Source organism: Chlorocebus sabaeus, chromosome 2 (genome assembly GCF_047675955.1).
Source record: "Chlorocebus sabaeus isolate Y175 chromosome 2, mChlSab1.0.hap1, whole genome shotgun sequence".
NCBI classification, from domain to species: Eukaryota; Metazoa; Chordata; class Mammalia; order Primates; family Cercopithecidae; genus Chlorocebus; species Chlorocebus sabaeus.
The window spans coordinates 35,495,678-35,516,895 of record NC_132905.1 but is presented as its reverse complement, the minus strand read 5'-3'; the positions used below and the strand labels follow the sequence as shown (position 1 = coordinate 35,516,895).

Genomic DNA, 21,218 nt, shown 5'->3' with positions numbered 1-21,218 from the left:
AAGGTCAAGGTGGTTTGTGGTACCATAAAATGGAAGAGGTGGCCTCATCCCAATTATGTTGACAGTGGTGGTAGAAGGTCTGGCATGGCTGGTGGCCTTGGCCATGGACTTGGAAGGGCTAATCATCAGTGCTGCCTCCAAAGTGGGTGTAGGTGGGTCCATCCTGGGTGCTAAAGGGCAACTGATGGATGGTAAGCATGAGACGGAGCTGAGCACCTAGGATGCTCGTTCTGCCAAGAAAGCCTCACCTTCCTTGATAACAGGAAGATCATGAAAATCAATGTAAACTGAGGTGGTTTTTTTCCCCCAACTGAGTAAGTTTAAACCTTCACTAGAAGCTGCTGATTAAAGACCTCCTAACTACCAGCTTTTGGTACCCCACCCATATCCCTTTGGGACTCAACATGGTACAGGCAGGCCCAGCTCCACATTGTCTGAGGGCTTTTTCCCAGGGGCAGAAAGAGCCAGGGAATGTATGCACCCTGGGATCAACCTGTAACCACTGACTAAAGGCAGTAGGCAAACACCCACAGCTGCCACCCCTCGGGCGAGGTAATTCAGAGGCAACTGCCGTGTGCAGGCCCCTAGAGGCACTCAGCTCCCTACCACAGTCCCAATAGGCTTGACAAGCGTTCACAAGGACTGTCTCCCCTTCCCGCTTCCCGGGATCACCGCCCGCCCCACATAAACCACTCGCACCAATTCTTGGCTCAGGCGCTGCTTCTCAGGTGGCTCTGCCACAGCCACCTGCCACTTGTGATATATACTTTGGTGGAGAAAGTGTGTGCCACCATCTAAAGGAAGCCCCTAAGGAGACAGAGGTGAGGTGGGGATGAGAGATGGAGGCCTCCCAAGAAGCCTCCTTGGGGGATCCTTGACCATGAAGGCTCAGACGCCCAGCTTGGGGGCCATCCAGAGAGGCACACTCATAGGAGCAGGATGCACGCATCAAACTCACAAAGAGAGGGTGAAATCACACAGCCAGTGCTTTTAATTCAAAATGAGAAATACATCATCCAGGCTAGACTGCTCACATTCACCTGACAGCACCTTCTCTCCCTGCAGACGAGGGAAGGCTGTGATGATTTTATCTAGAGCCTGCCTGGTGGGCATGGGCTTGGCATAAAAGGAGCTGCAGAATCCTGCTGCTGATTGACAGATGCATTTCTGAACTCTTTGGGGGCCAGACACTGAGCAGGACCTTGTTGATAATAGTGCCTAAGTGGGCACAAAGCCAGGGGCTGGGGCCTGCCAGCATGCAGGCACAGCTCCTCCACTCTCAGGGGAGTCTGAGGCCCCTTGTGTTTCGATGACTGTGGGTTGAGTGGTTTTTTTTTTTTGAGTCGGAGTCTCACTCTGTTGCCCAGGCTGGAGTGAAGTGGCACACTCTCAGCTCACTGCAACCTCTGCCTCCCAGGTTCAAGTGAATCTCATGTCTCAGCCTCCTGAGTAGCTGGGATTACAGGTGGGTGCCATACACCCAGCTAATTTTTTTGTATTTTTAGTGGAGACAGGGTTTCACTATGTTGGCCAGGCTGGTCTCGAACTCCCGACCTGAGGTGATCCACCCACCTCAGCCTCCCAAAGTGCTGGGATTACAGGCATGAGCCACCATGCCCGGCCTTGACTGTGGGTTTGGAAGGAGAAGAGTGGGCTGAGTTCCAGTCAGCTCCCTACCCTAGCACTAGGACTGGCAGGGATGGAGGAAGGCGGGGTCAAGGACAAGCGTGGCTGCCCCACTGCAGTGGTCTAAGTTACACAGCAGCTCTAGGCTCAGGATGTTCTGTGGTTCCACTAACCTGAGGATAGGCAGGACCTCCTCCACCCTCTGCCCAGCCCCCTTTCTGCAGGCTTGTGTCGCCTACTTGTCCTGGTATAGCAGTACATCAGAACTGGGAGCAGGCAGTAGATGCCAAGCTTCATCTGGCTGTGTGTCCACCCTCTGCCTGCCCTCAGAAGCACCATCCCAAAGAGGAATCAGCGGGGCCAAGCAGCACTGAGTTCCTTCTCCAGGCCTTGGACAAACTGGTCATTGAGGAAAAGCAGCTGACCATGAGGCAGAAAGCGGGTGAGGATGCCCTCAATGCGGTCAGCCCGAAGCAGGAGGTTGGTACTGGGCGCCAGCAGCCGAAGGTGGTCAAGGAGGAGGCGTGCCAGCAGCCGGAGCGTGCCCTCAGCCAGCAGCAGGTTCTCGTGGGCGTCCAGCACCAGGGCAAAGCCTAATGAGAGCACGCCCAGCCACACCACTGTCCGTGGCTCCTGGAAAGGGTTCTCTGCTGCCAGGCGGAAGGCCCCACGTGGGGCCTCATGCAGCGGCACTTGCTCATCTGAGGACTGCGGCTGCAGGTCCATGGGGGGCCGGCCGGATGCCTGCTGCTGCAGCCGGCACATTGACTCCACCTGCCTGGAGAGAGTGGGCAGGTCAGGATGGCGGGCTCACACACCAACTTTGTCATCCTCATGACCAACCCTGGTGCTGGGAGCTACCATCATCCCCATATCTCAAGTGAGAAAACTGAGGACTAGAGAGACTAAATGATCTGCCCAGGGCCACAGAATCAGGAAGTGTGAGCCTCCAGGTCCTGAACCACTTTATTCCATGTGGCCAAGAGGGCAGGTTTTCAACCCAGCTCCTTGGGCTGAAAAAGGGCACCAGAGGAAGAAGATCCTGCCCTCACCTGCTTCACAGAGGCCTTATCCACATAAAGGAAAGGGATGAGGCAGAAAATAAACGCCATTGCCCAACATGGGCTGTCCAATCTCCACCCTATTCTGCAACCCTCTCCAAGTACGAAAGAAAGACCTTCCTTTGGACCAACAAGGCTTCTTAGACACTCCCTTTGATCTTTCCTGAATTACCTTCCAGTCTGAGCCATGCACAGGCTGGTTTCAAAGGTATGTATTTGGTTTTCTGAGCTACAGGGAGGGGAAGGAGAATGAGAAGAACAAGGGGAAAGCAAGAGTTGGCAGACGGTTGCCCCAGAGTGGTGCCACCCCACCCAGAATGCAGAGGTCCAGGAGGCTCCAGCACCTGCCAGCTCTGGCTGGGTCTGAGAGGGAAGAGCCAAGGCTAGCCACCCTAGTCTGGAACAGTATATTCCAAACTGTGATCTGGATCCCTGGCTTTCTGGAGTCCTCATGTACCATACCCTCTCTCTTCCTTAGAGATTCATAAAGTAGGGGCTGGACACAGTGGCTCACACCTGTAATCCCAGCACTTTGGGAGGCCAAGGTGGGTGGATCACGAGGTCAGGAGTTCAGGACCAGCCTGGCCAAAATGGTGTAACCCCATCTCTACAAAAAATACAAAAATTAGCTGGGCGTGGTGGCAGATGTCTGTAATCCCAGCTATTTGGGAGGCTGAGGCAAGAGAGTTGCTTGAACCTGGGAGGCGGAGGTTGCAGTGAGCCCAAACTGCCACCACACTCCAGCCTGGGCGACAGAGCAAGACTCCGTCGCAAAAAAAAAAAAAAAAAGAGATTCATAAAGTCTACAGGCACACTAAAGGCCCTGTTAAGTACTGCACTGAAAAGCATGTTTAAACTGTTGGCCGGGCGCGGTAGCTCATGCCTGTAATCCCAGCACTTTTGGAGGCCAAGGTGGGCGGATCACGAGGTCAGGAGATCAAGACCATCCTGGCTAACATGGTGAAATCCCATCCCTACTAAAAATACAGAAAATTAGCTGGGCATGGTGGTGGGCACCTGTAGTCCCAGCTACTCGGGACGCTGAAGCAGGAGAATGGCGTAAACCCGGGAGGTGGAGCTTGCAGTGAGCCAAGATCGCGCCACTACACTCCAGCCTGGGCAACAGAGCGAGACTCAGTCAGCCTGGGTGACAGAGCGAGACTCCATCTCAAAAAAAAACAAAAAATAAGGCTGGGCGCGGTGGCTCAAGCCTGTAATCCCAGCACTTTGGGAGGCCGAGACGGGCGGATCACGAGGTCAGGAGATCGAGACCATCCTGGCTAACCCGGTAAAACCCCGTCTCTACTAAAAAAAATACCAAAAAAAAAAAAAAAAACTAGCCGGGCGAGGTGGCAGGCGCCTGTAGTCCCAGCTACTTGGGAGGCTGAGGCAGGAGAATGGCGTAAACCCAGGAGGCGGAGCTTGCAGTGAGCTGAGATCTGGCCACTGCACTCCAGCCTGGGCGACAGAGCAAGACTCCGTCTCAAAAAAAAAAAAACAAAAAAAAAAAAACAAAATCTGTACCGTCTGCTTGCCTACTCTCAAACCTTTTTTTTTTTTTTTTGACACCGAGTTTCACTCTTGTTACCCAGGCTGGAGTGCAATGGCACAATCTTGGCTCACTGCAACCTCTTCCTCCCGGGTTCAAGTGATTCTCCTACCTCAGCCTTCCCAAGTAGCTGCAATTATAGGCATGCGCCACCACGCCCAGCTAATTTTGTATTTTTAGTAGAGATAGGGTTTCTCCATGTTAGGCTGGTCTTGAACTCCTGACCTCAGGTGATCCGCCCACCTCAGCCTCCCAAAGTGCTGGGATTATAGGCATAAGCCACCGCACCCGGCCTACTCTCAAATGTTAGTTCTGCTACTTTCTAGCTGCGTAACCTTGGACAGGTTAAATTCCTTAAACACTCTGTACCTCAGTTTACTCATCTGTAAGGTGGAGATAATAACTATACTTATCTCGAAAGACTATTATGAGGGTTAAATGAGTTAATATACATAAGATATTCAGAATATAAATGCTTAGCACTTACAGGCTGAACAAATGCTAATTATACTAATAATGATGATAACAGAATTATTTATTTAACTGTTTTCACATAACACTTATGAAAAGCTGTGGAAGACTCCCTGGGAAATGCCACTCTAAAACTTCCTCTCTGCTTCTTAGTCCTCCTATTTATCTGCGTCCCCACTCCCTGAGAATACCTATTACAATCAGGCACGTGTTCAATGAAGGCCTGGGGCTGGGCTGTGTGGTTACCTGGCCACAGCTAAAATCTGTTCCTTCCGGAGAAGCCTGTCCCTTTCGGCACCATGCAGCTGTGGGTCATCAGGCGACTTCTCAGCACCGAAGACGCAGGAGTAGAGCACTCGGCAAAGTCCCGTGTCCTCAGTATTCGGGGCCCTCAAGGTGTGAATGAGGAAGGCGTGGACCATGGCTCCAGGGTAGGTGCTACAGTGAAGCCAGAGACCTTGGTAAGGTGAGAGTGAACCCCAGCAGGAGAGGCAACCATAGGAAGGGGCTGACCTGGCAGTGTCTGGGAGTGTATCCAGAGGCTGGTGAGGCTGGACACTTTGAACAACAGCATCTGAACAGTATCACATAACAGAATCCAGTGGTTTAAAAAAAAAAAAAGGCCGGGCACAGTGGCTCAAGCCTGTAATCCCAGCACTTTGGGAGGCCGAGACGGGAGGATCACAAGGTCAGGAGATCGAGACCATCCTGGCTAACACAGTGAAACCCCGTCTCTACTAAAAAATACAAAAAACTAGCCGGGCGAGGTGGCACGCGCCTGTAGTCCCAGCTACTCGGGAGGCTGAGGCAGGAGAATGGCGTGAACCCGGGAGGTGGAGCTTGCAGTGAGCTGAGATCCGGCCACTGCACTCCAGCCTGGGCGACAGAGCGAGACTCCGTTTCAAAAACAAAAACGAAAAAACACCTCAGACATACACAAGCAGAATAGGCATAAACTGAAAAAACAAACAAACAAAAACCTCAGACAACCCTAAACCTAGTTCTACAAAACAACAGGAATCTCCAAAAGCGTCAAGGTCATGAGGTCATGGAAAACCTGAGAAGCTGCTCCAGACTGAAGGAAACTGAAGAGACCATATAGCTGAATGCAACGTGTGCTCCTGGATCGGGTCCTGAACCGAGAAAAGGGTAATTTGGGCCAGGTGTGGTGACTCACGCCTGTAATTCCAGCATCTTGGGAGGCCTAGGGGGGCGGATCACTTGAGGTCAGGTGTTTGAGACCAGCCTGCCCATCTCTACTAAAAATAAACTAGCCAGGCATGGTGGCGCATGGTTGTAACCCCAGCTACTTAAGAGGCTGAAGCCAGAGAACCGCTTGAACCCGGGAGGGGAGGCTGCAGTGAGCCGAGATCGCACCACTGCACTTCAGCCTGGGCGACAGAGCGAGACTCTGTCTCAAAAAAAGAAAAGAAAAAGAAAAGGATAATTTCCATAAAGGGCATTATTAGGACACTAATAAAAACATTTAAAAACATTTAAATATGGACTATAGGTCAGAAAAAGTCTTGATCAATGTTACCCGATTTTGAATGCAGGCGCTTGTCCTTGTTTTTAGAAAACAAACACGGATGTGCCTCTAAATATGGAGGCAACGGGATTTCATATCTGCAACTAACTCACATGGTCCAGGGAAGAAAAAAGGCACAGAGAAAAACAGAGGAAATCATAAGGTAAATACGGTAAAAGAGGTTACAACTCGTGAATCTCATCAAAGTGCATACAGGAGTTACTTGAAACTGTCTCAAAATAAAAACTAAAAAATAGTAATGGTTATCTGGCTGGCTCAGTGGCCGGCCCGGGAGTTGAAAGATGGCAGGTATACAGTCAGTGGGTATCTGTAACTAAGGCTAAATAGACCGTCAGTTTAAACTGATCAAAGAGCAGATTCGCAAAGGCACTTCGACAACCGGAGCCCAGCACCCAGGCGCTGACCTCCGCGACCCTCCAGCCACAGGAAGAGCGCGTCATCACTCCGCGCCGCCTCGTCCCCCCTTCTACCGGAGAAATGGTAGCAGTCAAGATAGCTTACGACACTGCCTCCGTAACCCTGCGGCGCAATGCACTTCGGGGGTTGTAGTTTCTTATTCCGGTCAGCCAGGCCTAAATGGGGCACCCCGCCCTGAGTGTGTTGCCCTTGCAGCTCCGGTCCGCTGTCGTCGAGGCGTCGCCTCACCCTTCCTTCCGGGCCCGCGGACTGCCAACAAGCACTCCCTTCGGTGACAGGAGAGCAATGGCGGCTGCGCGGCCTGTGGGCGCCTGCGCACGTCGGTCGCGGGCGCGAGCGCCACCTGACGCCGTCGGGTTGGGCGGAGTGCTCATGTCCAGGGCGGTGATGTGGAAGCCAGGTGCCGGCTGCATCTCCCGATGCTTGGACCCTCGGCATGGGCTGGCCTCGCAGAGGGACAGAAACCCTCTTTCCCCAAGCTGCCGGCAGAAACTATGCTCGTCACTCCCGTTGCGGGCTCGAAGCGTTCCCGCTCGAAGCCCTAGACCAGCCGAGCCCCAGGCTGCCGACCCCGGCGACCGCGAGGGGGCGCTGCGACCCGGAGCGCGGAGTCCGTGGAAAAGGCCGGGGCCTGATTGTCCCCCGAGGGAGGGGTGCGTGGCCTGCGGCCTTAGGCTCGGGGGCGGGCGGCGGGTGGACCTAGGCCGAGCCGCACAGCTACGGGCTGCGACTGAGTTCTTACCTGGCCAACATGCGTGAGAATTACTGAGGCATCAGTTCAAATGTACATTCCTGGGCTGTACCCCCAGAAATTATGACTTTGGAGGTAAATATGTATATTTAGGTACATGTGTATTTTGCGCGGATTTTTAATACAAATATGTGTTTTGCGCAGATTCTGAATGTATGGGTTCCTGCAGCGAGTTAATGCTGGCACTCGGTTCGGCGCAGAACGATTCGAACGCTGCTTCCGAACTCTCACTGTCTCTCTGGCAGATCTGTCAATTTCATTGGGCCCCAGTGAAACTTTGTACAGTGTCACCCAGGGTGAACGCTTAGTAGGGCTGATCAGCAAGCCCCCTTCTTGACTGGAGGCCATCAAAACAACAGGGAAGAGGTTTATACCTTAAACCTGAAAGGGGCACTCTGGCAGTAACCTGTAGAGCCTTACAATGGGGTAAAAGCCCCAACTTGGAGGCTTGGCCTATTGGTGTTAGGGGGGCCCCACAAGGCCTGCCTGGGCCTCGCTGCCTGACTTGCATGTTCCTCCAGCCACCACCACCACCACCACCCACTCCCACGGCGACCTTTATCTCTTGGCATGTGAATGGCTTCAGCCTTGTCCCCCAGATGTGCCTCGGAGCCTCCCCCACTGACTGTTCCCCCAGCCTAGAATTCCCTTTCCTGGTTTTTTTTCTTTTTCTTTCTTTCTTTTCTTTTTTCTTTTTTTTTTTTTTTTTGCAGCCTCCCTGCCCCTTCCCACCAGCAGTGCTCCTGCCTCAGCCCACCAAGTAGCTGGGACTACAGGCAGGCAACACACCCAGCTAATTTAAATTTTTTTGTAGAGATAGGGTCTCACTGTATTGCCCAGGCTGGTCTCAAACTCCTAATCCTCCTGCTTCTACCCCACAAAGTGTTAGGATTACAGGCATGAGTCTCAGCGCCTGGCCTTTCCTGTCCTTTTAATTGCCCTTGCAGATATATACTCAGACCAAATGGGAGGAAGGCTTCCTACTCAGGCTGCCCATTGGCATTCAACTGCGGCCTGTGCACCCCTGTGAAGGTCTCACCAATACTGCTGATGGCTTCCATCTTCACTCCCCAGGGCCATGCACAACGCAGGAGTGGAGCCGACTTGAACGTGCTCTTTGCTGACAAGAAAGGAGAACAGGACAGGGTGGCCCAGGCAGGGATCCTAGAGCAGCACCCCCTGAGAAAGTGCACTCTGGGCCCCTTCAGCCATAGGAGCCAGGGTAGGTTAGGAGGTGGCCGAAGGGAAGCTGCAGGTGGCCAGGGCCTGGCCAAAGCCTGTGACAACACATAAATATGTGTGCAGATGTTGCGGCAAGCCCAGAGACTGTGGGGCCTCAGCTACAAAGCTGGGGAGTGATGTTGGCACAGCTCCTGGTCCCCAGTCCTTATCGCTGTCAGCCAGGGCTTGTGTCTGCCAGCTGATTACAGCAGAGAGCTAGCAAGGAGAGGGCTCTGGTTGCTGGGGGCCACCTGGCATCTGGAACACAGTTTCCCAGCCTCTGTCCACTCCTTAGGCAGTGAGTCAACACCAAGTTTCTCACCACTAGAGGGCTGGCCTCGTGAGGTGTGTGGAGGAGACAGCTGTGAGAGGCTGGCTTGAGCTAGTACTCCAGAGGACAATGGGAGACCCAGATGAAGGTGGTAGCATGGAGGGCTTCCTCAGCCTGGTGGGAGTGGGGGTTTCACTTGATGGTTTTGCTGGAGGGTGCTTGTGGGTATGCCCTGGGAGATCCCTTTTCCTTAGCCACTGGGCTCTCCTGGGTCCAACCCATCCTTCTGAGAGTCTGTTCTGGGTACAGTGGGAATGTCTATGCCTGCTAGCTCAGACATCATCTAAAACAGCAAGCCCATCAGTGGCTACTGATGGTGACCACACTGCTCCATGACCCAGCTGCACCACTCTTTTTTTTTTTTTTTTTTTTTTTGAGGTAGAGTCTTGCTCATCGCCCAGGCTGGAGTGCAGTGGCGCGCTCTCGGCTCACTGCAAGCTCCGCCTCCCAGGTTCACACCATTCTCCTGTCTCAGCCTCCTGAGTAGCTGGGACTACAGGCACCCACCACCATGCCCAGCTAATTTTTTGTATTTATAGTAGAGATGGGGTTTCATTGTGTTAGCCAGGATGGTCTCGATCTCCTGACCTCATCATCCACCCACCTCGGGCTCCCAAAGTGCTGGGATTACAGGCATGATCCACCGCACCCGGCCTGAATATTCATAGTATCTTTACTCTTTTTTTTTTTTTTTTTTGAGATGGAGTCTTGCTCTTGTCACCCAGGTTGTAGTACAGTGGCACAATCTTGGCTCACTGCAACTGCCGCCGCCCGGATTCAAGCGATTCTTCTGCCTTAGCCTCCTGAGTAGCTGGGGTTACAGGTGCCCGCCACCACACCCGGCTAATTTTTGTATTTTCAGTGGAGACGGGGTTTCGCCATGTTGGCCAGGCCGGTCTCGAACTCCTGGCCTCGTGATCTGCCCGCCTTGGCCTCCCAAAGTGCTGGGATTACAGGCATGAGGCACTATGCCCGGCCAGTATCTTTACTCTTAATTGTCCCAAACTGGAAAATACTCAAATAGCCATAAGTTATGGAATGATGGATAAATTGTGGTATACTCGTACAGTGGAATAGTATAGGGCAATGGAAAAGAACAACTAATAATACACAACGTGAGTGACTCTCACAGACACAATGTTCGGTGAAAGAAGCCAGTCACAGAAGTGTACATGCCATGTGATTCCATTAACATAAAGGCCCAAATCTAGGCAAGCCATGCTGCACTGTTACAAGTCAGAATGGTGGTTATCCTGGGGTGGCAGTGACTGGAGAGGCATGGAGCTTTAGGAGATGGTCACATTCTGAGTCTTAATCTGGATGGTGATTACATGGGTATATTTTCTTTGTAAGTATTAACCAAGCTGGACACTTAAGATATATGCGCTTTTCTGGGCCGGGCGCGGTGGCTCAAGCCTGTAATCCCAGCACTTTGGGAGGCTGAGACGGGCGGATCACGAGGTCAGGAGATCGAGACCACCCTGGCTAACATGGTGAAACCCCGTCTCTACTAAAAAATACAAAAAATAACCGGGCGAGGTGGCGGGCGCCTGAAGTCCCAGCTACTCGGGAGGCTGAGGCAGGAGAATGGCGTGAACCCGGGAGGCGGAGCCTGCAGTGAGCTGAGATCCGGCCACTGCACTCCAGCCTGGGCGACAGAGCGAGACTCCGTCTCAAAAAAAAAAAAAAAAAAAAAAAAAAGATATATGCGCTTTTCTATATATTAGATTCAATAAAAACTTTAATAATGGCTGTGACAATCCCACTAAAACGGTATTACTTTGAAGTCTGCCTTTAAACTGGAAGATAAGAGTGTGATAGAATCCTTCCCCTGCCCCAAGGCTTGAATTCCGGCAGCGTTGAGGTTTTTAGCATGAGAAGAAATTTAGAACATAGCCTTTCATTTGACAGATAACTAAGTGAGCTCAGAGATGCTCCCTGATGTGGCCAGTGTCACACAGCACAGTGCCAAGTGGAAGGCATCAGGGACATGAGCTTTGGTCCGTGGAGCAGCCACCATGGAAGTAAGAGAGGTTGGGGGAGGACTGTAGGTGCGGGGAGGACTTGAACAAGATTGCAAAGGATGGAGATTGCCTAAAGCGAGAATGCACCATTCATTCGTGTGCTCATCCACTCATTCTGCTGGGAAAATCCTCTGGGTTCTTAGAGTTCCCATCAGGCTCTGTGCAGACAGATGCAATGGCCGAGGCAGGTAGGAGTCAAGATGACCAACAGATTCAGAAGTGGGGAGGACTCTGGAGCAGCAATCTGGGAAGACTGTGTGGAGGAGGGAGCATCTGAACTGGGCTTTCTAGAGAGGTAGGAATTCAGTAGCTGCAGCTGGCAGGAAAGGCATTCTGGATATAAGGACTAGATCAAAGCAAATACAAAGGGTGAAAAGAAGCCAGCCTTCCTGGACTCAGGGTACCCTGGCCCTCCTTTATTTAGAGGACATGGGTCCAATCAGAAATGCCTCTGCATCCTCCCCAGCCAGTGGGGCAACTGTAGGAGCCACCTAGGTGAGGCCTCAGGAAAGCCATTGTTTTCCAATAAGGGAGGCAGACTCAGTGCCATTCTCTGACTTCTTGTGGCCCTAGGACCAAAAGCTGTATGCTGAGAACAGTGAGGCAGGAAGGAGCCTCGGCCCCGGAGATGCTGCAGAGTCTACTTGTTGAGTGAGGTGTACAGACATTTGTGTGGTTAAACTGCTCAGTGGGGTTTCTGTCACATGCAACTTAATGCACTCCTAATTGATGCAGCATATGAAGTGGGCAGGGTAGAGCCTGGCACCTAGTTGGCACTCAATACGTCAATAAATGTTGACAACCATTAATCCAGCAGCAGACATGGGAAGGTATCAGAGAGGACTTGATCAGCACCAGAAAAACAGGTGGGGCAGCTCAGAGGGCAGGGGGAACCAGCAGGACATCCTGTGGTTGCCAGACCTCCCCTGAAGACGAAACAGAAGAGTCTGAGTGTGTTGCGGCCATGTGTGCATGTTCATGTGTGTGACACTTTTTTATATTATTTTTTTAGATAGTCTTGCTCTGTCACCCAAGCTGGAGTGCACTGGTGGGATCTTGGCTCACTGCAACCTCTATCTCCCAGGTTCAAGCGATTCTCCTGCCTCAGCCTCCTGAGTAGCTGGGATTACAGGCACCTACCACCACGCCCAGCTAATTTTTATAATTTTAGTACAGACGGGGTTTCACCATGTTGGCCAGGCTGGTCTCGAACTCCTCATCTCAAGTGATCCACCTGCCTTGGCCTCCCAAAGTCCTGGGATTACAGGCATGAGCCACCGTGCCCAGCCGTGTGTGAGGCTTTTACAGGGGTTAGCCCAGGGCTTGTGGCAGAGCTGGGCACCCAGTGGGTGGTGATGTGGGATTGTGTGTTTGTGTGTGACAGAGAAAGTGAAAAGAAATAAAAATAAAATAAAGCACTACAAAAAAAAAAAAAAAGGAGCTTGAAGGCAACAGGTGGCTGGTTGCCCACCTACCTAGAGGGGCCACGCCTCCCTCGTTCTTTCCCTTCCCCTCCCTCTGACTGTGGGGAGAGGTGCCCATTGCCACACCCCCCCAACCCTGCTTTTCTCAGTGGTCCTCCAAGTTAGGGGGTTGCCCACAGCCACTCCCTGCCCCCTCACATTGGCCCCTTTCCCACCTTCCCACCCGCCTGCCTTCCACTTTCTATCCACATAGGGTGGGGCCTGCCCCCACAATAGAGGCAGCCTGGCTTGCCTTTTTATTTGTTTGTTTTTTGAGGCAGGGTCTCTTTCTGACCCCTAGGCTGGAGTGCAATGGTGCAGTCTCGGCTCACTGCAGCCTCAACTTCTTGGACTCAAGCAGTCCTCTTGCCTCAGCCTCCTGAGTAGCTGGGACTACAGTTGCACCCCACCACACCTGGCTGTTATTTAAAAATTTTTTATAGAGACAAGGTCTCACTATGTTACCCAGGCTGGTCTCAAACTCATGACCCCAAGTAATCCTTCAGCCTTGGCCTCCGAAAGTGCTGGGATTACAGGTGTGTGAGCCACCACGCCCAGCCAGGGCTTGCCTTTTGGAGCTCCGCTGGTGCCCAGCTGGAAACTCATTGATGTGAATTTTTTATTTTTTTATTTTTTCAGGATGGAGTCTCGTTATGTTGCCCAAGGTGGAGTGTAGTGGCTATTCACAAACACGATGATAGCGTCCTACGGCTTTGAACACCTAGGCTCAAGCTATCCTCCCACCTCAGTTTCTCCAGTAGCTGGGACTATAGGCACTTACCACCATGCCCAGCCACATTGATTATCTTTACAGAAACTGAGACCTCAAGCTAGACCAGCAACCACCTATTTCTGGATGTGGGGAGAGCAATTAGGTAGAATCTGCTAGTTCCAAGCAGTGGATTTTTTTTTTTTTCTTTTTTTGAGACAGGGTCTTGCTCTGTCACCCAGGCTGCAGTGCAATGGCATGATCTTGGCTCACTGCAACCTCTGCCTCCTGGGCTTCAGCCAACTTTGCACCTCAGCCTTCAGAATAGTTGGGATCACAGGCACATGCCACTACATCTGGCTAATTTTTGTATTTTTTGCAGAGATGGGGTTTCACCATGTTGCTCAGACTGGTCTCAAACTCCTGAGCTAAAGGGATCTGTCCACCTTGGCCTCCCAAAGTGCTGGGATTATAGGCATAAGTCACTATGCCCAGCCAAAGGTGGATTTCTTAATGCCTCCCTTGTAAGAGTGTTTAGTCATTTCTCAAAGATCAAAGCAGGAAACTAAGAAGAAAAGGGAATATGCTTTTCTGCAGATCAAGGTGGACTGAAATTGGGTGGTTTATAGCTGCCCCAGAATAAAGGAGGCCAAAGTCGGGCAATCTCTGTCCCTTCCTTTACTCTACCTCCCTGGACCCTCTCAGACACGGCAGCACTCTGTGTGGGGAGCCTCCCATTGGGCACTCCTACAGCTCTCCCATCTTCTGTCTCCACCAAACCCCTTCTGCAGCTTCCTAACTGCTACCTGTACTGCTGCATAGGCTGCTGCTTCCTACACACCACAGCTGAGCTTTGCTTATTTTGTTACAGACAGGGTCTTTTTCTTTTTTTTTTTTTTTCTTTTTTGAGATGGAGTCTCGCTCTGTCGCCCAGGCTGGAGTGCAGTGGCGCAATCTTGGCTCACTGCAAGCTCTGCCTGCCGGGTTCACGCCATTCGCCATTCTCCTGCCTCAGCCTCCCGAGTAGCTGGGACTACAGGTGCCTGCCACCACGCCTGGCTAATTTTTTGTATTTTTAGTAGAGATGGGGTTTCACTGTGTTAGCCAGGATGGTCTCGATCTCCTGACCTCGTGATCCTCCCGCCTCGGCCTCCCAAAGTGTTGGGATTACAGGCGTGAGCCACCACGCCCAGCCTACAGACAGGGTCTTGCTCTATTGCCCAGGCTGGAGCAAGCAAAGTGGTGCAATCCTAGCTCAGCAGCCTGAATTCCTGGGCTCCAGTGATCCTCCCACCTCAGCCTCCCAAGTAGCTGGGACTACAGGCACGTGCTACGCCCAGCTAATTTTTAAATTACATTTTTGTACAGACAGGGTGTTGCTTTGTTGCCCAGGCTGGTCTTACTCTCCTGGGCTCAAGCAGTCCATCCGCCTCAGCCTCCCTGTTACAGGTGGGAGCCACTGCGACCTGCCAGACTGGGCTTTTCTCCTGTGACCCATCGCCCAGAATCCTGTCCATGTGCATAAAGAAAAGGAAACCTTCAGACTGGCTCCTTTAATTAAATGTTTTCAGGCATGTCCTTTTTTTTTTTTGAGACAGAGTCTCGCTCTGTCGCCCAAACTGGAGTGCAGTGGCCGGATCTCAGCTCACTGCAAGCTCCGCCTTTTGGGTTTACGCCATTCTCCTGCCTCAGCCTCCCGAGTAGCTGGGACTACAGACGCCCGCCACCTTGCCCGACTAGTTTTTTGTATTTTTTAGTAGAGACGGGGTTTCACCATGTTAGTCAGGATGGTCTCGATCTCATGACCTTGTGATCCGCCCATCTCGGCCTCCCAAAGTGCTGGGATTACAGGCTTGAGCCACCGTGCCCGGCCTAGGCATGTCCTTTTAACCTTTCTGATCCCCTGTCAATCTCTACATTGGCCCTAAGCAATAATGGCCAGAGCAGCCTCTTGTATGGCACTTGCTGTAGATGCCCTTGTTCTTTTTTGAAACAGAATCTTCCTATGTTGCCCAGGCTGGTCTCCAACTCCTGGCTTTAAGTGGTCCTCTCAGCTTGGCCTCCCAAAGTGCTGGGATTACAGGCATGAGCCACTGCACCCGATCAGCAGGCCCTGTTCTGAGTGCTTTGCACACATCAGCTCATTTGATCCAATCCACAGCCCTGTGAAGTAGGAACTTTATTATTCCCATTTTACACATGAGGAAATAGAGGCCCAGTGGGATTCGCAACTATTCTGATGTGACACATGTGTCCTTGGAGGTGTACATATCAGTAGATTTCAGCCTCTACTGAAATCCTCTACTGAAGCCTTCTACTCCCCTTGTGTTTCCCTGCTGTCCTCTCATGGTCATCCCAAGGGCTGGCTCAGCCCTTTTCCCCTGGAGCTCTGGAAGGCCATAGCATCCCTGCAACCCCATCCCTGATCATCCTCTATGACCCAACCCTGAGAGCTCACTCCCCGCCCTATGCTTGGATGACCTCCTTCCCCAGTGCTCCCAATCCCAACCCAGGAGGCACCCTCCCTTCAGCCATCCTTCAAGAACATAGCCTTGGCTGGGCCCCAGGAGAACTAGGCCATGTGTGATTTGTCCTTTCAAACAGCCGCACTGCCTGCAGGGCTGAGAGCCAGGAGGCCCCACGAGGCAGAGGAGGCCCAGCCACGTGAGGCCCCTTCCCCTCCTGCTGCCCCAGGCCCAGCTGACTCAGAGCCTGGCACTCCTCCCAGGGTTGTGCGTGCCAGTGTGGGCTGGGTGGGGCCGAGGCAACCCTCGCTGCACCCCTTGGCACCCACACAGACTCCTCCTGTGTGGAGAGGGTGGGAATGCTCCTTACCTTCTGTCCCATAATCAACTGTCTTCTTTGAATAATAGATTGTGAATAATTTCACGTCCCCGAACATTCTGTCTCCAGGCATGATTTTTGTGACTGCAAAACAGCGGCTTCTCCATCATTACGCAACTGGCCTCTGATCGTTTCCAGATTGCTTGTGGCCATGCACCTCCTTGTCTAAACTTCGTTCTGCACCACCAGCAGTATCATGGCCTGGGGAGACCAGGGACTGTGTGCTCCATTCCAGGATCAAGACTTTGTAGAAATCATAAGTTTTCTAGATGGTTGTAGACTGTTGTCAGCAGAAGGACTCAAGGCAATTAACATACCGTTAATGAACTCCAAAGAGGCTCTTTGATTTTTGAAGAATCTGACTTGAGAACAAATCAAGACTAAGACTAATATAGCCTCATCTTTCAACATAGGAGAGTCAGAAAACTGGCTGAGTCTGTGACGCCCAAATGCCTGCCACCACCACATCCTGATATGTGGGTTCAGCACTTGACAGCTAACAGATCTCTTTGCTAGATACAGAAATCACATTTTCTGGTTAAGGGAGTGAAATTAACATTTACCAATTTTTTTTTTTTTTTTTTTTTTTTTTTTTTGAGACCGAGTCTCGCTCTGTGTCTCGGGCTAGAGTGCAGTGGCGCAATCTCGGCTCACTGCAAGCTCCGCCTCCTGGGTCCAAGTAGCTGGGACTACAGGCGCCCACCACCACGCCTGGCTAATTTTTGTGTGTGTGTATTTTCAGTAGAGGTGGGTTTTCACTGTGTTAGCCAGGATGGTCTCGATCTCCTGACCTCGTGATCTGCCCACCTTGGCCTCCCAAAGTGCTGGGATTATAGTCGTGAGCCACCATGCCCAGCAACATTTACCAATTTTGTCTAGACTGTGGAACACTAGAACTCTGGTAGGTAGGAAGGTAAGTTGGTGCAAGGACCTTGGACAACTGTGTGGAAAATACTAAAGTTAAATGTCCACACAGTAACCCAGCACTCCACTCCTGGGTATATTTCCAGCACAGTTCATAACAGGCCCAAATAATACATCAAGGGTAGGATGAATATATTCTGTATCACAATTGTGGTGAGGGTTACGCAACTGTATATATTTGTCAAAACTCACAAACTGTACACGCAAAAGGGGAAATTTTAGCACTAACTTTGGCAGCACATATACTAAAAAAAAGGAAGACTTGGCCGGGCGCAGTGGCTCAAGCCTGTAATCCCAGCACTTTGGGAGGTCGAGACGGGCGGATCACGAGCTCAGGAGATCGAGACCATCCTGGCTAACACAGTGAAACCCTATCTCTACTAAAAAATACAAAAAACTAGCTGGGCGAGGTGGTGGGTGCCTGTAGTCCCAGCTACTTGGGAGGCTGAGGCAGGAGAATGGCGTAAACCCAGAAGGTGGAGCTTGCAGTGAGCTGAGATCCGGCCATTGCACTCCAGCCTGGGCAACAGAGCGAGACTGTGTCTCAAAAAAAAAAAAAAAAAAAAAAAAAAGGAAGACTTAATTTTACGGATGTAAGTTTTTCATTTTAATTTTGAAACAAGCCAGGAGCGGTGGCTCATGCCTGTAATCCCAACACTTTGGGAGGCCATGGCAGGAGGATTGCTTGAGCTCAGGAATTCAAGTACAGCCTGGACAACATGGCAAGATCCTGTCTCTACAAAAAAAGGAAAATTAGTTGAGTGTGGTGGCACGCACCTGTGGTCCCAGCTACTTGTGAGGCCAAGATGGGAGGATCACTTGAGCCCAGAATGTCAAGGCTGCAGTGAGCCACGTTTGTGCCACCGCACCCTAGCCTCAGCAACAAAATGAGACCCTGTCTCAAAAAAAAAGAAAAAAGAAAGCGAAAAGAAAAGAAAAGAAAATCAGCCTGGGCAACATGGTGAAACCTCATCTTTATTAAAAAATACAAAAAATATTAGCTGTGGTGGCATGCACTGATAGTCCTAGGTCCTGGGGAGGCTGAGGTGGGAGGATCGCTTGAGCCTAGAAGGTAGAGGTTGCAGTGAGCTGACATCACATCACCACACTCCAGCCTAGGCAATAGAGCAAGACCTTATCTCGAAAGAAAAATAAGTAAATAAATTATATGTGTGTGTGTGTGCATGTATGTGTGTGTGTATACATATATAATAGAGACAGGCATTCACCATGTTGGTCAGGCTGGTCTCGAACTCCTGACTTTAGGTGATCTGCCTGCCTTGGCCTCCCAAAGTGCTGGGATTACAGGCGTGAGCCACCATGCCCGGCCATAAATAAGTATTTTTTAAAAGATAAGAGAAAGAGAGCAGGCACAGTGACTCACACCTGTAATCCCAACACTTTGGGTGGCCAAGGTGAGTGGATCATGAGGTCAGGAGTTCAAGACCAGCCTGGCCAACATTGTGAAACCCCATCTGTAGTAAAAATACAAAAAATTAGCTGGGTGTGGTGGCAGGCACCTGTAATCTCAGCTACTTGGGAGGCTGAGGCAGGAGAATCGCTTGACCGGGAGTCAGAGGTTGCAGTGAGCCAAGATCATGCCATTGCACTCCAGCCCGGGTGACAGTGTGAGACTCTGTCTCAAAAAAATAAATAAAAAATAAAAAATAAAAATAAAAATAAAAAATTAGCTGGGTGTGGTGGCAGGGGCCTGTAATCCCAGCTGATCAGGAGGCTGAGGCAGGAGAATCGCTTGAACCTGGAAGGCGGAGGTTGCAGTGAGTTGAGATCATGCCGTTGCACTCCAGCCTGGGCAACAAGAGTGAAACTCCGTCTCAAAAAAAAAAAAAGAGAGAGAGAGAGAGAGTAGGGGTATATTCAGCAATGAAGCAATGAAGAAGAAACAGACTCCTGCTATACAGGACAAAATAATGAATCTCAAAATCATTGTGCTGGGTGAAAGAAGCCAGACAAACGAGTACTCACTGTATAATTTCATTTATAGGAAGCTCGTGAACAGATAAAACTAAATTACTGACAGAGGTCAAAATAGTAGTTACCTCTGGAGTGAGGGTAACTGGGAGGGAGCCTCCCGAATTGATGGAAATGTCCTACATAATGAGCTTCGTGGTGGTCCTTTGGGTCTATGCTCCACGCTGAAGATCTGTGCCCTTGATGAAATGTCGATTATTCCCCAATTTTAAAAGAAAACCTTAATTTGTAAAATTGTCATGGCAAAACTTACCAGGTGAACAATTCAGACATTGAAGTGGATGAAGATTCTTCCCCATTCCCTCCAGACACCACTGTTCCCCGCACTGGCTCTCTGTGCTTATGCCAGCCCCATGCAGCTCTCTAACCATGTGAGCTGGCAGCACGTGGCTGCTCGGAACTCCTGCAGGCTGGAATTCCTGCCCCACCCTGGGCAAAGCTAAACAACTTTTAAAGCTGGCTGGCAGCCTGGGATTTTAAACTGCCTTCCTGCCTGATCCGCTTCCCTTTAGCACATCCAGGAAGAAAGTTATAGCTTCTCTTGCTGAGGGGGAAGGGAGACAAGACACCCCTGCCCCTATCTCCCTGAACTTTCCAGGGCAGAGGGGGTCCCGAGTCAGAAACTGAGAGGCAAGCCCACAGCACCCCCTTTCCCAGGCCCAGGCTCCTGCCTCCTCAGCAGAGATGTCAGCACCAGGGCCTTCTCTTAGGGAAGAGCTGTCTCCTGGCTTGACCAATCCCCCCATCTCTCCTGCAAAATGAGCTGAATACCTGCTGGGTGGGCTTAGGAGACATTATATCTAAAAGTGTCTAGAGCGTACTAAGTATCCCATGGCTACAGCTAAGACTCAGATGGTGAGTTACAATGGGGACAGACGTGGCCAAGGACGTCAGCACTTGGCACAAGGCCTGGGCATTGTAGACACTCAGCCCATATTTCCTTCTCACCACGTGGCCTGATCCCAGAGTGGGAAGAGGATGCTCACAGCAGAAGTGAGGCTGCCCAGCCCCACCTGCCTGGCTGTTCTGGGATTAAGGTGGGAGGTAAGGAGGGATGGGATACTCCTGGGAAGGCTGAAATGGCTGCTTCTGTGTGATGTGGGGCAAATGAGTGCCTTCTCTGAGCTTCTGAAGCCGCTTTCCTCTGTGAAACCAGGAGGAAGGGTGGCTTCACAAGACCCCCTAAGCACTTAGGGTGGAGCAGGCATGCTAGCATGATGGTGCCCGGGGCCCATCCTCTCCCCTCCTCCATCTCCCTTTCTCAGGGGTCTGCACAAGTATTCCCCCTTTTCTGGGGCAAATCCTCTCACCAAATAAACGTTCGCCTTTCTATCGCTGCCTGCTAGGTGGGGGGGATTTCTGAAGCCTTGAGGTCCCTTCCCTCCCTGAGCACAGCCCAGCCCCAAGACTAAAACCACAACCCAATAACTCCCACCTATTGTGTCCTTGCAGAGGGCTGTGAACCAGGAGTGAAGACCAAGCTCTTGGGCATAAGAAATTTGGGAGAAAAAGCTAGAGATAGGGCAGGTGTCCTTTAGACTCAGCATGGGGATCTGGAGTCCCCTTTTTCTTCTCTGATAGGAAATAGCCTCCATTTTCCCATCTGCAAAATGGGGTGAATAATCATTGCATCACCTACTTCACAACATAGATGAACTGTCCCAGAAAGTGGTGAGCACGCCTGACATGTGTGCACTCTGTATCAGACAAAGACAGCATCTTATATATACAGATGCAAAGGAGTCCCTCCCATCGCACAGGTCCCATTTGTGTGGGTGGTGCTGGGGGGAGGGTGACCTGCAGTGGTATTCAGGGAGAATTTCCTCAGAAATCTGGGTTTGGTCTGTGCTCCCAGATTGGCTCTTTCCCACTTTCTTGAGGGAATGAGGCTGGCAAGGGCCCAAATCTTAAAAGGCCATGCCAGGAGTTCTTTATTTTTGAGATGGAATCTCATTCCGTTGCCCAGGCTGGAATGCAGTGGCACGATCTCAGCTCACTGCAACCTCTGCCTCCCGGGTTCAAGAGATTCTTCTGCCTCAGCCTCCCAAGTAGCTGGGACTACAGGCACGTGCCACCACACCTTGCTAATCTTTGTATTTTTAGTAGAGATAGGGTTTCACCATATTGGCCAGGCTGGTCTCAAACTCCTGACTTTGTGATCCGCCCACCTCAGCCTCCCAAAGTGCTGGGATTACAGGCGTGAGTCACTACGCCTGGCTGCCAGGAGTTCTTTAAGTTTATCCTGAGGACAATGGGGAGCCATTAATGATCCTTGAGTGATGAGGT

The 21,218-nt window shown here is 51.2% G+C and overlaps 1 protein-coding gene across 6 annotated transcripts; it reads right to left on the bottom strand.

Annotated features, from left to right (window-relative positions):
• Nucleotides 1–968: 968 nt before the first annotated feature.
• On the bottom strand, nucleotides 969–19,348 carry AP5S1 (adaptor related protein complex 5 subunit sigma 1). 6 transcript variants are annotated; one of them, XM_008019700.3, is made up of 3 exons: nucleotides 19,186–19,348; nucleotides 4,954–5,145; nucleotides 969–2,404 (listed from the first exon to the last, which is right to left on the bottom strand). In XM_008019700.3, the coding sequence occupies exons 1-3, from the start codon at nucleotides 19,203–19,205 to the stop codon at nucleotides 1,978–1,980; spliced, it is 639 nt and encodes a 212-aa protein (XP_008017891.3). In that variant the 5' UTR covers nucleotides 19,206–19,348; the 3' UTR covers nucleotides 969–1,977. The 6 variants fall into 6 exon arrangements, with proteins under 6 accessions (XP_008017891.3, XP_008017910.1, XP_008017889.1 ...); XM_008019719.3 differs by lacking the exon at nucleotides 19,186–19,348 and adding an exon at nucleotides 16,008–16,599; XM_008019698.3 differs by lacking the exon at nucleotides 19,186–19,348 and adding an exon at nucleotides 8,464–8,609.
• Between the last annotated feature and the right edge of the window lie 1,870 nt (nucleotides 19,349–21,218).

Excerpts from the sequence above, each read along its gene's own strand:
- AP5S1 (XM_008019698.3), bottom strand. The coding sequence starts at position 8,504 with ATGGCCCTGGGGAGTGAAGATGGAAGCCATCAGCAGTATTG. Across the intron at positions 5,146-8,463 it reads GGAAGCCATCAGCAGTATTG|CACCTACCCTGGAGCCATGG; the intron begins GTGAGACCTTCA and ends GCTTCACTGTAG. Across the intron at positions 2,405-4,953 it reads CAGATTTTAGCTGTGGCCAG|GCAGGTGGAGTCAATGTGCC; the intron begins GTAACCACACAG and ends CACTCTCTCCAG.